Raw genomic sequence first — 19308 nt, forward strand, 5'->3', positions numbered from 1 at the left:
TCATTTCATTAATTATTCAGACTATCAACTCTATAACTCTATACTCTGATTGTCTGTCCGTATTTTCCTTATTGTATGTCCTTTTCTGACCATCTAATCAGCATAAACCAAAAACTAAAGGCATCTTTAGATATCCAGGACACAGTCAAATTGTACAGATAGAAGGCCAACCCTAGAGGCATATAAGACAGGCTGGCAATAATTGAATAAGTTATTTTTTTAATATCTTGTTGAAAGCAACAAGAAAGATATATCCTTTATGAAGTATTGATAAAGCATTGTAAGGAAAAACTCTAAGAGTACACTGATGTTATGAGTGATATTCAGTTTTTCGTAATATATATATTTGCTTTTTATAAATAAGAATCAATATGAATAACTGGATCCCCCAGATATAGGATGCAGACCTAAAATGTTCATAATGACTTATTCGCTGTCGGTCATCCACCGAAGTATTTTAATATTGATATTGCATACAGGGTTTGACAAATATAATAGCCGTACAATTAAAGGAGACAAAGTATTCATAATATCAATGAATTATCCTAATAAGAAACTATATTATTTTTCATATGTAATCATTTGAAAATACATGTAATCATATAATGATTTATGACAAGCATAACAAATTTCATGCCAATCAGAAAAGTGAGTAAAATTAGTGGATGATTAATTCTTTTTGTTCTTTATAACAAAAGTATGGGTTCTTCTTCAGAAGAAGAGACAATATCATTCATTTTCATATTGCAACACCATTCACTTTTGGATTTTGACAAATTATCATCTCATCTGCATAGGACTCGGGGACAGTAGCTAAATGATTTATTGACATAATGAAAACATTGAATTAGGCAAAACATGACAACGATATAAATGAGGTTTTGTTTTTAAATTCTCTGAATTAATATCTATGCTATTTTTATGCTTCTATTCTTACCGGGAAGAATGATGCGCAATATTACTTCAACAACAAGCACTGAAGTATTAGATGTTGGTGACGCAATGTTTCTTGTTCCGATTATATAAAGTTTTAATTTAATGATAAAAATATAAATTACTCAATACATTATTTAAGTTGGGCAATAAACTTTAGTACTCACTTTGTGTATTCTAAAATTAATTTTCTGGTTTCTGCGTGATTTAACGGACACCTGTATAAAGTCGGACATACTTTTCACACCGTTGTCGTTCTTTGCTGAAATCAAAATTAATAAAAAAAACTTACTGTACTGTGAATCAATTATTTCATGTTTTTTTTTCTCTGCAGGACGATGTAATCACAACAATATAAGATCTAGACTCTCATTGATTCTGCTTAAATTACATTCGCGGCGAAATTTTTCATTTTCGCCAAATTCTATACTTGAAATGCGTGTAAATTAATCGAATGCGGAATAAAGTTAGTATATTTAGTTAGGTTGGGTTTTATTAGTTTTAACGTCCTATTAACAGCCAGGGTCATTTAAGGACGTGCCAGATTTGTTGGCGATGGAAAGCCGGAGTACCCGGTGAAAATCCGCTGAACAGCGGTCATTACCTGACAACAACCCCACATGGGATTCGAACTTTCGACCCAGAGGTGAAGGGTTTGTGTTAATATGTGGAGACATCTTAACCATTCGGCCACCGCGGTCCCTAATTGATTGAGATAAGCTCAAGGGTATTGTCATATCTGTCATTTTGTGATGGTATCATTTTAAAAGAAAATAACTTTGCTGTACCTGTACTGTAACTGACGAAAATATATAGTGTAATACCGAGGATATGCTGCTTATTTAGGTACAGAGCTTTATTGACAAACATCAGTACCGTAGAACGGGAGAATATGTTATGGAGAAAGAACTGTATCGAGGCCCGTCAAGGCCGAGATCTGTTCTTTCTCCAACATATTGCATAGTTTTCGGCTATCTCTAACTTAAAACATATCAAGTCTTTGTGTTAATAAAGTACACTTTTATTTCTAATATAAGCCAGTTTTTTTGCCTTTGTCTATGAGCTCAGGTAACTCTACCAATGTGCATTCAACCATGACAAATCCAATATAGACAATGGCAACATAGAATATACCTTTGCCTGTGTTATATGTGATGAATAGCATTCATGAACGGAATACATGAAGCATGCTTTTGGGTGGACAACTATCTATAACTTCACTATCACCATGTCCACCGACAGTGATGGAGGGATATTACTTTCTTCATTTAAGCGATATAATAGGGCGACTTTAGTGACTTTTATTGCTAAAAGGACATTTTTGTCCATTGTCTGATGTGGTAAAGAAATGAAATATGAACTAGACTTGCAATTTAGGTGTTTGTTTGAAAGCGTCTTGCTAAAATGATCGCATATAATAGTGATTTCCAGGCTAGTTGAAAACAGTCAATGCCCCCTAAGCTAACATTGAATTCAGAGGATTTAAAATTTCGACCTCTCCAGGGACAATCTTGGATTTATTTATACCATGTGCAATTTCATTCAACAAGATAATGGGATTTAGGAAAAATTCTGAAATATTGTTGAAACAATATCAAAATAAGAGTAAACTACAGTGTAGATAATTTGGAAATTTAAAATCAAATGTGGTGAACAAAAACAACAAGGTTTTCAGAAAGCAGAAATTGGAGTTAATGCTGTAGATAAATGTTAAATGGTGAATTCATAATAAGGAGAAAAACTCGATCTGGGATATATACAGAAATTCAGTGGATGTGTTTAATTCTGCATCAATAGAGGATTATATTCTCTTCATATCCATTGTTTGGGATTTTATTCGTAATTTGAATTTAAAAAATTATAGAATATTCCGTTAACACTATGGTCAATGTAAAAGCATTAGTTGGTTGTTCTATACTTACTGCAGTACACACAAACTCTAACTATAATACTGCATTCATTGCTCGGCAATTCTGACGTTCAAAATACTATAAATGAAATGATGGCTGTAATGATAATCAAATGACAGATGTTTTGATAATCCGTTAGATTACCACTAGCCGATCACGTACATTTAATAATCCTAATGTGTGATATAATGGGAAATCCATGGACTATTTAAGCTATGTATACTATATCTGGACACTAAACAATCCTACTCCACAATGATCTGTGTCTGTAGGAACGTCACAAGACATCAATGAACATCCAGAAAGGACACAAAAACATTTAAAAATATTTTTTATTGAAAACAAATTCATGAAAAGGACATTGAACATTTTAAATCACGTACATCATAAAATCAGTTATAATACACCCATCACCTAGGCCTAAATTGTTTTACACTGGAGTAAGATAAAGTGTGAAAACTATTTGTAACATTTATTAACAACAAGGTTTTAATGCATTGTACGAATTGCAACCATGCACATTACATTGATTGTGTATTGGCAGAATGACAGAAATTACAGATACCATAACCCAAAGGTAACTAGTACAATGTGATAAATAAACCACGCAGGTATTGAGTCCCCTCGAATGCATGGGTAAGATACAGAAAGTAAAAATACACATAAAGCCGCCACTGTAACCCCGGACGTCGGTAGGGTAAAGGGAATCAATTTCGAAAACACAATTTAATACTGTGTACAAACTCACACAAGTTACAGTGATACTTTATAATATATGAATTAATGGTGGGAAAATAACAATAGAGATATTTAAATTCTTACGTATCTGAAAGCAAGCATCCCTAAATACATGAAACATACAGAAGTACTTGATTAAAGTACGTATATTAATGGCACAGTTTGTGTTTTGATAGTGTAACTCTTCAATGCTATGGTAGGAAAGTTGCATAATAACGAACAAACATTTGAGTCGGATATGCAGTGGAGCGGACTAAATAAAACATATATCCGAAAAAGATATTTAAAAATCATTCTAACATAATGAAAAGCGGTGTTGACTATAGATATAAAAGTATATTGGTAGTTTTAAACTAGTTAAACTTTCCGGCCTGTCGTTGCTATGACGTCCGATACCGTCTGCGATGACAGAATAAATATAAAACCTATCACCAGAACATGCTGATTTTCGATTAATATTTTCAATTGTCGGATTAATAAGTGTTTGTTTTATAATACCTCATCAATTAAAACTTTAGAAATGTAACAAAAAAATCCGAAATATACAAATAAACGTCTTCGTGTCAACAAGTGCAGACACATCGCAGAATCAATACAGAAACAATACAGTTGGGAGCAAACTAAACTTGGTATCTAGTGCACTTTGTAGTGCACACGTAGTAACAACGTAGTGCACTAGACTAAACATTGTAGTGCACTAGAGTGCACTACGATGTGAACTCCAGTTCACTACAGTGTTAACTCTAGTGCACTACAATGTTAACTCTAGTGCACTACAATGTTAACTCTAGTGCACTACGTAGTGCACTTCAGTTTTTACAGTGCCTGTACGTGATACACACATGTTCCAGTATAACCTTACAAATACAAGTATATATTCAAATTTGTGGTATAACTTATATTCATTTTGAAATAAGTAAATGAATTAATTTTCCGGATACCATATATGGATCCTTACAATTACTAACATTGAATTGTAATATGGGGGATGAAAGTAATCCCAACAGTGTGCATGGACAATTAAAATTGTATTTTTAGATACAGTGTTCATGAAGCTACATTTGTTCTAGCTAGATTATAGGTTTTACCAGAAATTTATACAATATATTATCTAAATATCTGATTTTACACGTTCATTCATGTAATCACATCCATTTCTTGGACTAGTATATATGATGGTCGTATGTATAACTGAGCCAGCATGTAAGTTAAATTTCAGGTAAAACAATTCATGTCCAGAGGGCAGAATAAGTGTCAGAGTGGCGAAATACACATACAATATACATGTAGGTAGGTAGGTTTGGGGTGGGGCTGGGGTATTAAGGGAGCCCAAGGGTTATTGTCTCGAAGCATGTTTGGAATACACATATACACATGTACTTGTACTTATAAATTTAACTATATAGTACATAATTAATAAACCCCTCTCCATCTCCTCAAAAAATATAAATAAAATAAAAACAAGATACAAAACAATGTGAATACAATATCTTCATTTTGAGGGGGAAAAACAATATTATAACAATTATTCTCAATTGAAAGAATAGGCGTATTTTGATAAAAAGTAGCTGTAAGTTTATTATTATTATTATTATTTTATGAAACAAAACCACGTGGAGTCAAGTAGACAGTTAGACTTTACTAAACTAATCAGGTACAGAGGCTGTCACAGCATGCTATATATTTATTGAATTGAATGCTATAATGGACCCCCTGGGGTTAAAGAAAATAGGTATACCTTACCTGTGACGCCTGACTGATCACATTTTTCTTTAACAAAGCAGTAAGTGGAGCTGCTATAACAGAGAAATTTTGACAAAATTTTTCTGTAGTATCCAGCCATACCAAGAAACCTCATCAGCTCTCTCTTGCCTCCAGGAGCTGGAAAATCTATAATTGATTCTACTTTGGCCTGAACAGGTTTAACCTGCCCCTGTCCTACAATATGGCCTAAAAATTCAACAGTTGCATGACAAAATTCACATTTCAATAAGTTTACAGTCAATTTCATGGTAGTGAGTCTTTCGAAGAATTCACGAATCCCGCGTAGATGGTCTTCCCACGTGTCGTGGTAGTTGATGACGTCATCAATGTATCCATCACAGCCTTCCAGGTCTGATATCACGCTGTTAAGAAGACGTTGAAATGTTGCCGGGGCATTCTTCATACCAAACGGCATAACTTTGTACTGGTACAAACCTTGTGAGGTTACAAATGCCGACACTTCTTTAAGCATCTATCTGTTCATGGGGGCAACCAGCCAATTTCCTATCCATGTGAGGTCAACCCTTGACTTAACGTGACCTTAGGGTACTTAGCCAACTATCTTGTCACATAAACAAACGAAGACCCAAATTCCCTCTAGGAATTATGGATGATAAGTAGATCATGTTTATTACTGACAATAGCCGTTTTTCACACATTTACTATGAAGTCAGATACAACAGGAACACCAGGTATTATTGTCCTGTCTGACATTGAAGAGCCCTTTGTGTAAGAAAACATCGGAGAAGCTTATCCCAATCCTTTTTGCCTTGGTTCCAATAGATATCATTGATCCTACAACATGATGATATTGAATTATACTTTACTAAGAAATGTTTCTCTTTCATAAGGATTGACTCAAACAGTGTGAAGGTAGTTGTGCATGCACGAAGTGGTTGCGCTCGAGCCTCCAGATTCCACGTCTCGTGATAGATAGCAATCTGTTTTGCTAGGTAGTATCGGAAAACAAAATGATTTTATAACTGTCAAAGTATCAAATCTCTAAGTTCTCATTGTGACGCCCGATCTTTTCCTGCGCTAGATCTGACATACAGTTATATCTTGTACCAATTATCGCGTGACACATCCATGGAGTTCCTGTAAAACTCTAGACAACAGACAGACTCTATAACCTACATTCTTTGACACCACCAACTAAGTCTAATTTACAAATATCAGCTGTACTTTCAACTTTGTGGATGTAACAAGTAGGACCCAAGTAGCAAATAGGTCTGAGAAGTCTTGCTCTACTTCTCCTATTACTACATAATTTATGTAAGCATATTAACATGGACCATACATTGATGTCTTTCTTGCCCAGCCCTGGGAGTGTAGTACAATGTAGTTAACAATCATCTGCCTCATATTTCATCAACAACATAAGGTCCAAAATCTATCTAGCTTGACAAAGGCTGACAGACCGTAATGGTCATTAAGCCACAAAAATATATTGTCACCTTTGAACAAAAAGCCTCGATCAGCACCGGCGCATCTTTATACAGTACTCAGCTATTCATTCTTGTTCTGAGTAAACGTCCAAATTTTCTTCTTATGGCCAGTTCACATGCTCCATGGTCCGTCAACTTTGCTTACAAGTTAGACACATACTCTATAGAAAGAGAGTAACTTTTAGGAATCTTCGTCCAAAATTTTGTACACTTCAAAATATTCTTCAAAGCGACCTATCGCCCCCCCCTACAGTATGTCCAAACCAAGAGTTCAAAAGGTACTCAAAGGTCAAGAAAATATTCTTGTATCAGGATTCCTCTAAACGGCCAAAACAACAAACATGGTGTATACATTCGTCCAACATGCATCTACTTTGTTTTCATAACAAATAAGAGAACTTCTCAAAATCTATTCTTTCAATGTCTAGATGAAAATCGATTCTATGCAAGGCAACCCTAGGACTCTGGATGATAAGACACATAGACGTTTAACCGGCTTCTGATCTGGAGCAGGTAACTATGGATATGTTAAAAAATTACCCATGACAAGAACATTCGATACCTTGGTCCGTGATTGGACTGATGCTTTATGGAAGACTACCAATGCAACCAAGTGTACTAGAATTTTAACCACAGACCTTGACTATTCATAGGTTTGCTTTATATTTCTTGAGACACACACACACCAAAAAAAATGGCAAAAACCTCCCCCCCCTCTCATCCCAAAATGGAAGCGTTGTGGAAGCACACATAATAGTTTAAAATGTATACTCTCAATCTCCCCAGACTTAGTTTTTGGTAGACAGAGACCTACACAGTCTATAATAACTCTACTTAATGGATTCCTCAAATGCTGGGGAATGGGGTTGAGCAAAGGTGCAACAAGGGATTTTTTAAGTGATTTTTTATTTTTATTATTTCCCTACCACCTGACAATTATGACAAGACCTACAAAAATCAGCTCACATCCGTTTCAACTTGAGGCCAAAAGTAGAGAGATCTAAGATCCTGTTATGAAAAGTCTTGGTCACACCTATAATGGGGCCCTGCCATAGGTACGTCATGAGACTGTAAACTTAGAATATCTTGCACTATATTCCTCGGTTGGGACAACTATTTGATTGACAACCTCGCCAGTCAACCTCGGGAGACACACTCAGGGGGGTGCGCCACTTGCGCATCAACACACCTGACTACAGGACGGAAGTAACAAACCGGGACTTTCTCAAGCTCTTCCTCACTCAAAGCCCGATTACACAATAAGGGAGATTTCAGGATCTTTCTCCTGTTCTACTATAAGCTTCCTCTCTAGACAAAGATGATTTACTCAATCATGTCAGACAAAGAAGATATCCCTTGGTTAGGAAACAACTCTTATCCACTATCAAAGTCTACAGATAGCTCAAAAAGATCACACTTGCTCCCAATAGTAACATCCACTTATTACATGTAGCCAAGAAAGTGTCACCTAACCCTTGATACTATAATGGATCCTCAACTACTGCACCATCATAAAACTTTCTTACTCATTGAACGAGTTACAGCACAAGAATGGGAAAAATATAAAGAAATTCCTTGTGAATAGTTCACAGGGCATCATCTTTTATATCTGGAATACTGGACACTCTATAAGGATCTACCCTAACTTTCTCTCCAGCCCAAGTCAATGCCTAAAATGAAGCGACACGCCCTCTATGGGAAGTTCGGTTCATAACACAAATGGTGACAGGCCCAGTTAACCAAATCTTACTTTAAATAAACACAATGGAGAAGGCACATTAAACAAAACTGTACTCCAACACCTTGAAGCAAAACAATACTACCAGCCTTAGGTCTCACTCAGACAAAAGGTCACTACGCCATCTAATATCAAAGAATGAGGAGAGCCCGAGTATCACGGGCAAAATATCTTCACAGGTTTCAAGTTGGTAATATCACAATTAAGTGAAGAACCAACCATCAGAAATGTACGGGAGAGTACTTATCCAAGACAGACTATCAGACCTTGAGCTCTTAATCACCACTCAGACACTATAGAGAAACTTCCACATATAACACTAACGTTTCTGACTAGGCTATGACATAGCGTATCACAGAATGAACTGACTGGTTTACTGCCATTTGCCCCGTTACGCTGGGAGAGAATAACATTCAGGACATAGTTTGCCCTTCTTTCTTGGCTGTAATTACTAAACTGTGACAAGAGGAGACACCACACCTGCCTGATGATCTGTTTTAGAATCCAGACTTAGTGGTTTATCACCTAATTTAGGTTTTGTCGTTGGTAAGGGCCACTAAAAGTTGGGTTCCTAGCAGGACACAAATTTACTAGTTACCTGTGGTACGGGTTTAGTCATGAGAACAGTTTTTAACAAATGAGCCTTTGTGTTTAGAGAAGCATAATGCATCAGCGCATTGTAGACTGCATCACTAATGGTTTCTGTACTTTTCACTCATCTAAGATGATTTTTTATGTTTATGTGGACACAACGTTTAAACACTCTTCGTATCAACAATAATTTGCCTCAGTTTACCGAAATCCTCATCAATATCTTTATAATCACACCCACCTATTAAATAATTGTTACATTTCTCTGGCAAAATTCTACCTGGAGTATGTTTCAGATCCTCTCTTTCTCGAGTTTCGAAATTCCTGGCGGTAAGCCCACAGGAACTAACTCGTAAGCTTTCAAAATAGCTTTTCTTGACTACTTGTGAAATTTTAAATGTCATCTACAGAAAAAGAATAAATAAATGGTCTCATATCTTCTACCTATCAAGACACTTTGAAGAAAGCAATTGTAAGCTTAACTTAAGGCCCATTTCATACAATCATCTATTTTCTCAAATTGTAGAAAAATACTTGGTCATCTTATCTTTCTCTTGAAAAAGTGAGGAAACTAACCTAATATTTCTACTGACATCAAAACCTCTGTTTCCTTGTAAACCCCAAAAAGTTAGAATTACTTGAACTGTCATGAGAAGCTAGCTCGTAATATCTTTCTTCTCTAAGTTCTGATTCAGCTTGAATATTCTGCTTTACACTATCTCTAAACATTGATCTCTCTCAATTTCTTTTTCTCTTAACTCTCTTTCTTTGTCTATTTCTTTTTCTTCTTAACTCCTTTTCTAATTTCTCATTTCTTACATTTTCTATCTCTATTGGTTTCTTTTTCATTTTCATTCTCTATTTGGTTTTCATTTATCATTTCATGTTCAAGTGTCATTGGTTTAATTTAGATTTCTGAAGTGACAGTTTCCTCTATTACTATTCTAAATGCACTAGAGTCAGAATTTTGCCATTGTCAACCAAAAATTATCTTATAAATACATTCCTAATTTTTCAGCTTTCCTCAAAATTAGTTTTGATTGTAAGGCCTAAATGTTTTACCCAATAATCAGTAAATCCTTGCATTACAAACTTTGCAAAAAGAACTTTCCATGTGATGGCGCTTTTAAACAAACTTGTTCCTACCTGAAGACTTGTCCTTAATTATCTTTTTTTATAGTGGTTGGTGTCAAATGTATACTCAAAGTTTGTACACAAATTTTGAAAATTATATTCCTTAATTAATTTTTCTCAAAGTGTTAGATTTCACAAAATTGAATATCGATCTAGGGACAAGAGCCCCCAATTTCTGTTGACATGGACGTGTATAAACAGAAATGAGAAACCTGCAGCTAAATTCCAAAACCACAATTTAATTTTTATATACCAATAGTAATTACTGCGACTGTGTTTACAATATCATAAAGTAATTGGTGGTGGTAACAAGACTACTACGATGATTTAAAGTTGTTACTTATCTGTATGCGAATGTCCTGGTATAATCCTTCGATCCTTCCAGGTTTTGCAAATTAACAATAATCCAACAAATCCACAAGGAGAAAATTGAATGTCTCCATCCGATGATATGTAACTGGTCCAGGCAATATGAATAAATATCACACACAACAGTGTAGTAAAAATCCACAGATAAAGTCTCAATAGGCTATCCCAATCATAATCTTAAAAGGCGCCTGTATCAAAATCTTGTATATGTCATATTACAGGTCTCTATTACAGTTTCTGATTAGCCTTGGACAGCTGGAGTATAAATAGCTAAAACCTATATTCAATAATATTGGAGAACCTTCTACTTTTCCCCCCCCCCCCCTAGAAAAATATCTAAATAAAGAGCAGTAAACAAAATAAACACACACATAACATTCTGTGAATAAGATCATTCTAGATCTCTACTTTAAATCATAAACTTGTTTACAAACATATTTGTTTTATACATGATTATATTCTAGAAATTTCGTATAACCTAAATCAATTATATGACCTTCCTAGGATGTATTGATAAAATAATCGATAGGTGTTATCTCCTTCATCTCAAAACTACAATAAATTATTAGTCCAAACATAAACAACATCTAAACCACTCGACCACCGCGGCTCCAGTGGACCACCACACATTTATAAGTTTCAGATGATATAAAAGATGTGTTAAAATGGTGGATCAGGGGAAGTTTGCATCAATAAAGCTGGAAATTGAATGGTGGCAGAAATCCAAATAGACAATTGTGTTAAGTAAGTACTTTTTGTAAAAGAAGAAAAATATCATTCGTCCTGCTTCTCTTTTTTGATAGCGAAACAAGTTCATTTGTCAGCGGTGGAAGCCTCTTTAATATAAGATATACTTTTTGTGTTATATTCACATTCTTATGCATTGGTATTTGTTGTAAGGAAAGTCTTTCAGCATCCGCGATATTCGATGGGTTTACTATCACAGTCAATATAATCTTCTGCATCTCTGGCCTATGACAAATGCAAGAAACTGAAGGGTATTTTCAGGAGAATATAACACTTTACTAATCTCAGAGGACTCCTTTTTGTGTAGATGCCATACAAAAGCAATGAAATAAATCAATAACATATTTTTGATAATGATAAAAGTATCAGACTACCTTTCCCATCTGTATTGTCTCCACCAAGAGCCTTCTAGTTTATGAAAAGTGACTTAGTACCTTGAGTAAGACTATTATGACAGCGGACAATATCATCTCGAATATCCATGGGGATTCATAGGTTATCAGGAGTAACGCAACCCTCATTGATTCAAATAATCTCATATTGTGTAGCGGACACAATGTAAGATAGAAAGAAATGTGATAACACGTACCCTCGCGACTAAGGTATTCTGAACCCGATTTCTTCAAACGAAATCGCAAACTCGCGGCTTCAGTCAAAAGGATTTTCTCGATAAGAACCTTAGGTTTTGAACTGAAATTTTTTTAAGAGTGTAGTGTAGAGTAGTGATCGGGATACTCTTGTAATTGTAATAAATTCAAATGGCCCAATGTTAACATTTCAAGAATAACCTTTGCTATACAAAATGAATAACGTAAATGTGGAACTGCACAATTTTCAACAAAGAATGGATCGTTCTTTTTTGTGGCCGCGGAGGTTCTCGTGGTTAATTTAATCTGGACATATTACCTCAGAGCCTTCCATCATCTGGGTTGCGAGTTTCGGTGTCCACGTGTTTCCTGGTACTGACCTCTGATAGGATGTATACTCCGGGGGGGGGCTATTCTCCATTTATAAACCGGCACTGTGCCTTACTTTACTCCCATACGAGTGATCTGGGTTGTTAATTGGACGTTAAAATGAGTTACAACCAAAACCCAAAACATCACTAGTGGATATAAAGGATCTGATGAAGGATCCAAACGGGATAAAACAAATGAGTAAAATTGGACATCCTTAGAATTTTGTGCAATTTGGAAAACCCTCTTTTTTTTTATGTTCCAGGGTAAATTATTCCTATCCTGAAGGTAAAGCATTATAAAATACAGTATATATTTAAAATATATATATGTCAAAAGAACAATATCAACTGGTTGTATTTCCATTTTTTACCGTGTGAGAGAAGTAAGTACTCTTATGCGAAGTCCTAACTTTTCTTGAATTAAACTTTTTTTCTCATATTAGATTTTAGAAAATAGGTGTTCAACACCATAAAAGAAAATTGGAAGAATAAAAACATATGGGGCCTGTGTGCTCGATTTTTGAGCTTTTTTCATTCAAAGATACCCTAGTTGACAAAAGTCATGGATTTTATAGTGGTGAATATGCCGTCTAGGACCATATTAAACGAGCGATTAAGGTTGCCATAAATTCCTTATTAGGTGTTTCATATACATGTATACGTGAAATAATATGTCAGAATTTATATTTCCATAGTGTCTTCTTAAATAATACCTGTAATGATTAATAAGAATAGAAAAACAACATATGCTTACCCCTACGCCCTTAATTTTGAGCCTACAAAATTGCACCATTCTCAGCCATTTTTTTGCCAAAATTAACTCTTCACAGATAAAGTTCTGGTATTTTAACTTTAGATCAATATTTTGCATTATCAATAGACGAAAGGGTGCTTCTTACATAAATCATGCTTGAGTAATGGGGGGTTCTGTGTGCGAACTTTTTTTGCCCATTTTAATATAGTGTCATTTTTTTCAATATTTTAAATTTTGTCAAAAGTGAATTACATTTTCCGAATACTTAGAGGATTTTTTAAACTTCCATTTTAAGAAATGACCCATATGGTTGGCATAATTTTTGTAATATGTGTCTTTTTTCGCATTGAGTTGAGCCACAGTTTTTACCATTTTTTTTACGGTGAATTGTGTTATACTTAAATAATCACTATTCTAGCATTTTTAGCTGTGCCTATACTAATCTTTACTGTAAATTAGGTTTGTTGCAATTAAAATATTGATCATTAATGTGTGAAAAACACAGGGGACCTGGCACGAAAATTTTTACCCATTAGATATACATATAGTATGTTTTATCATATCAAGGGTATGAAACTCGGCGTCGAGTAAAAACGAGGACTCTATTTTTTTAAAACCGTTATTATTTTAATGTAAATGGTGTAATATACAACATGGTCGGATTTCTTACCTTAATGAAGAATAATATATCTGTCCTTTGCGTGCATGATGAACAAAATTGGCCAAGTATTGACGAAGTTATGGCTTAGAAAGAATCGGGAAATTTACGAAATATTTGCTAGGTATGTGACATTTCCCTGTCGCGTCGAAAATGTTCGCTCCCGGGCTCTTAATGGGTACCTCAAATAACCAAGCCCATAAATCACAAAATCTACGCTTGGTGTTGAAAACCAGTACCCCATAACTTTGTACATCCACAATCTCCTTGTGGAGTTGTCATGACCTGTACTTTGTAGAAAAATCCATTATAAAACATCGTGTAGCTCACTTACTTTTAACCGTCAATGCCATGTCCTTTTTTCACTCGGTACGCTTTCTCGACTTTTACATATCGTGACTACAATTAAAGCAAATAATGAGTAATATTGAGCTAATGGGTAACACTCGAGAACGATGTTCTTGTTCTACTGGATATCTCTCAGCATATAGCACTAGCAACAACTATCTGCTGTTGATGCCAAAAATTGTGCGATGGATGACACCTCGTTAAAGCGTCTCCTCAAAGTAGTCACAGATACCGAGCAAGATGTATGTCTACCAATTATGTGTGACTATGTACTAGTCTGCCGATATAACAATATGATTTCTCTATTCTGCAACACAGACGTAAAAAAAGTCCTGAGCCCTCTCGAGACGCCAATACACCTCATCTCCCTATAATAACTCTTTCACATATAACGACCACACAAGTGTTAAACTTTGGTTTTTATAGTTTTTGTACTGTATTATTTAAAAACAAGGGAAATATTAGTTAGCCACTGTGTTTATGACAATTTAATGTCTAGGTCTCGATATAACACTCTAAATGGAAAAAAAAAAAAAAAGTTTGGGGTCCATACTGACTCAAACACCAACCAGGGTCGTAGCTGTATTGTGAATTTCAGGCGCATATTTTGCACTAATAAAATTAACCTGAATGAAAAATTCTATTGCTTTTACCATCTGTATTAATTACAATGTTGATATTTTGAACCTAAATCTCAGTATTAATTTCTCCAAATTCATATCAAGTTGGTTATGCTAGGAAATTATTAGCCTTGTCATGAAAACATTTTTTACTTTTGGAAATTCATATTAGCTCCAGGCCAATCAGCGGCCCGTGTTAAAAATTCTGATCCTGGGCTTCAGTCTTGTATACCACAGGTGGGTTGGCCATGCTCGAAGGACCCCGATTATTTATTTAGTTGGTTAGAGCCAAATTTTTGTTTTGGTTCTACGCATTTCCATGTCGGGTGATGGGAAAAATAGCAGAAAATCTCCCTTATTTGTTTGTAGGCTATAGGGGATTATAATGTTTTAGATGCAGTGTACAGAAAATTCTAGAGAGGTGAAAAATGCATGCCTAACTTAATTCCTAGCCAATTTTTTAAATTGTTGACGTCAGAGTGTCACCACTGCCGTAATACGCCGGTGCGGAGGATTCCGTACATGATTGTATCTCTGAATATATTGCAACCAAGTAAGCAGGAAATAATACGTGTTGTATTTCTCAGGATATTGTCAATATTTATGTGTGGTGACTCCAATTTATATTGAAAAGAATAGATTGCACCCTAACATTAATTTTCTCGTAGCTTAAAAACATGTTATAAAGTATTATGAAAGCGCGACTACTATACTTGGTATGCGTGAAGGGACAGTCCAATGTGGCGTTTCTCTCAACTTATGTATAAATGGAAGCATTACATAATTGTAAATCCTGTACAGGTTTAGAGCACACATGTTTGATAGCCCGTTTGAGCCGTCAAATTACTACTTCCTGATTTAAGTAGTACTAAGTTTTACGACCATTAAATCCTTCAATTAAAGTACAGTGTACATTGTATGGTGGCATATTTCTTCCATTTAGATATATGTCGTTTAGGTCGCATTACGGTAACTCGACTTTGACAACATAGTTATGTCGGCAAATCGGAGTTATAACATGACATTGTTGAGATATTTATAATCGACCAGTCGGTTTGAGTTAAAACAAATTGACAGTTGTTGAGATATTTATTTCGGTAAGAATGAGTTTTAACACGATAAATCCACATAATCGTATTGGAAAAAGTCGAGTTACACCAATCGCTACTGACTATCGTTGTTTTCGTCGTAAAATTATGTCTTATTTCTTAATTCTTTTTGTACTAAGTAGTCATTGTCGGATCGACTTTTGTCGCACAAATTGTGTACATACGGTTACTACGTGACTGCGTCATTTAACACGTGTCATCATATTTGTGGTGACGTTTAATTATGATTTTTGACCTGTCTAATCATCAAAACAAAACTATGTTTCCCCGATATTCATTTGACACAAGTAAAACGGTGAAGAAAATGACTAAAATGTTACCAGTTGTTCGTCAAAATTTTGGAACTGAGAAGGAAATTGTATTTAAAATTACATAAGTATATAAAACAAACATTTACAAGAAAACATCCTGTACGTCAACGTATTTTCGGTTTAAAGAATACATTTGCGTACTTTTTTTTTTTTCATTATTACCTACCTAAATCGCAAGAACTGATAGAGTTTAATTTAAATAATTCGGTTATATCATGTTATGATTAAAATGCGAATTAATTTGCCATCAAAAAGGTATGAAGGATCCACAACGTTTCCAAGATCAAAAAACAAAGTTTCCTAGTTAGCAATAATAAACATAAGAAATATTTGGCGAATTGCCTTAGATGAGGTAATATCAAATAAATGCAATATTCCCTGCGTAATCTATGTTTACAGTGAAGATATATGTCGCTGTTTTGGTCGTTGTTGCGCAATGAATGATAGTCAACTAAAGCGATGTAAGTAGAACATAAGTAGCGAGAAACATAAGACGACCTGCCTTTATAAAAAACAAAAAAAATTAACACTTTTTTTTATTTTTATAAGTATTTGCCCAGAAGATGATGATAAGTGTAGTTCTAACGGTAAGTTAATAACTTTTGCGTCTCTTCATAATTTATCATGTGTTCTGTTTTACCCTCCCATTTAAAAAAAACTAAAAGGAAACAGATTGTGCGCCTTTAAGGTGCTATTGCACGTGTTATGTATGACACTAAATACATGTAGTTATTAGATAAGGGAGATAACTCCTATAGCTTTATTATCGATAAATCCTATAAAGGTTATATCATTAATTTAGGTTATACAACCTTCTAGAATAGTATCATGTATATAAACAAATTATGTTTGTAAACATGTTTGATAAGTAGGGATCTGGAATGATCTATTTCCAGCAAGCTCTGTATGTTTATTTGTTTACTGTTTTTTGTTAGATATTTCTAGAAGTAGAAGGTTCTCCAATATTCTTGAATTAGGGTTTAGCTATATATACTCCAGGTGTCCAAGGCTAATCAGAACTGTAATGAGAACTGTAATGAGACCTGTAATGAGACATATCAAGAATTGTACAGTGCCATATAAGATTCTATTGGGAGAGCTATTGTGACTTTATCTGTGGATTATTACAACACTTTGTGTGGATTTATTTCATAATTGCCTGGAACTTTACAAATAATCTGTGGACATTCATTTTCCTCCTGGATTTGTGATTATTGTTAATTTGAAACCTGGAAGGATCAATGATTATACCAGGACAATCACATACAGATAAGTAACACTTTAAATCATCGTATTACTCTTGTGCCACCACCAATTACTTTAGATATTGTAAACCGTTTCTGTATAGTATTGTATATATAATTAAATTGTGTTTTGAATTTAGCTGCTGGTTTCTCATTTCTGTTATTCTGTGGTCATAACAACACGAATACTATCGACAATGTCAAAGTGTGTGAAATTTATTTTAATTCAAACAACGTAAGTTGCTGTCACGGAATTTCCTGATGTCGATAAAAATATATAGAAAATGTAGAAGCTAAACTTTTATAAAAACAAAAACTTTGAAATAACAAAAGCGTTGAAATTCATTATAATAATACTTGTAATAGGCTTTATTCTTTGTACTAAATAATCCTAGTCGGATCGGCCTTTTGTCGCACATAAACATGTAATATGCATAACGTTACTACGACTGTGACACGTCTTATCGATATTTGTGTATGTACTTGTTTTTCCTACAGAATACAAGACAGAGGACAGGGATAGAGAACAGGACATAGGACACGACAGAGGACAAGACAGAGGGAGCAGGACAGAGGACAAGACAGAGGACAGGACAGAGGACAAGACAGAGGACAAGACAGAAGGACAGGACAGAGGACAAGACAAGGGGACAAGACAGAGGACAGGACATGAGGAACAGGACAGACGGACTCGACATAGGACACGACAAAGGACACGACATAGGACACGACATAGGACAACGACATGTGTAGGACACGACATAGGACACGACAAAAGACACGACATAGGACACGACATAAGAACGACATATGACCACGACATAGACTCGACATAGGACACGACAAAGGACACGGACAAAGGACAGGACATAGGACTCGAACATGGGACAACGACAAAGGGACAACGACAATGGACAAGGACTATAGGGACAGGACATAGGACAAGGAACAAAGGATACGACAGAAGTCACGACATAGGACAGGACACAGGATACGAACAGAGGACACCGGATCAGTAGGACAGGACAAAGGACACGACAAGAGGACAAGACATAGGACATTACATAGGATACGACAGAGGACACGACATAGGACTGGGAACATAGGACAGGACAAAGGGACACGACAAGAGTACACGACATAAACAGGACAAAGGATCACGACAGAGACACGACATAGGACAGTACAAAAGGACACGACAGATGGAACACGATCATAGGACAGGACAAAGGAAAACGACAGAGGACACGACAGAGGACACGACATAGGACAGGGACAAAAGGTCACGGCCAGAGGACACGAAACATAGGACACGACATAGGACTCGACATCAGGGCACGTCAAAGGACACGACATAGGACACACATAGGACACGACAGAAGGACACGACAGAGTGACACGACTGGATGGAACACGACAGAGGACACGTACATTAGGACATGGGACAAAAGACAAGACAGAGGACAGGACACTAGGACAGGACAAAGGACAGTACAGAGGATAAGGTCGTGAATGGTCAGAGTAATGACTCTTGGTGCTGATATGGTCATGTAGCTGAATGGATTTTGCGTTTTTCAACTTATCTATTAGACTATTCCTTCTTCTCCATAAGAAGAATTTGTCTGTAGGAAGAAAAATATATGTCTTATGTTATCATCTGCTTATAGTCACGTTTTAACATTACTAATATATGGATCACGTAAATATTTCGTCTAATCTGTGATAACATGTATGTTAATTACTTGAACCTTATGAATGAATACATTAGTGTGTTAAAAGATATTTTTATTCAAATTATAAAAAAAAACATCGTTTTTAACACATTTGTATGTGCAATACTGTGTCAGGTTCTATAACTCTGCACTCTGTGACCCATCGTCAGAAAAAGGATAATTACTAGGACAACTTTCAATGGACAAACAGATTCTGTTTTA

General features: G+C 35.3%; 1 protein-coding gene across 1 annotated transcript; it reads left to right on the plus strand.

Moving 5' to 3' along the window:
- The first annotated feature begins 14275 nt into the window (after positions 1-14275).
- LOC138322267 (U1 small nuclear ribonucleoprotein 70 kDa-like) lies at positions 14276-18886 on the plus strand. The gene is made up of 6 exons (XM_069266308.1): positions 14276-14332; positions 14883-14947; positions 16680-16717; positions 17873-18123; positions 18211-18389; positions 18577-18886. The coding sequence occupies exons 1-6, from the start codon at positions 14276-14278 to the stop codon at positions 18884-18886; spliced, it is 900 nt and encodes a 299-aa protein (XP_069122409.1).
- Positions 18887-19308: the final 422 nt, after the last annotated feature.

Source organism: Argopecten irradians, chromosome 4 (genome assembly GCF_041381155.1).
Source record: "Argopecten irradians isolate NY chromosome 4, Ai_NY, whole genome shotgun sequence".
Lineage (NCBI taxonomy): Eukaryota > Metazoa > Mollusca > Bivalvia > Pectinida > Pectinidae > Argopecten > Argopecten irradians.

Excerpts from the sequence above, each read along its gene's own strand:
- LOC138322267 (XM_069266308.1), top strand. The coding sequence starts at position 14,276 with ATGGATGACACCTCGTTAAAGCGTCTCCTCAAAGTAGTCACAGATACC. Across the intron at positions 16,718-17,872 it reads TGATAAGTGTAGTTCTAACG|AATACAAGACAGAGGACAGG; the intron begins GTAAGTTAATAA and ends TTTTTCCTACAG. Across the intron at positions 18,390-18,576 it reads GAACAGAGGACACCGGATCA|ATGGAACACGATCATAGGAC; the intron begins GTAGGACAGGAC and ends AGGACACGACAG.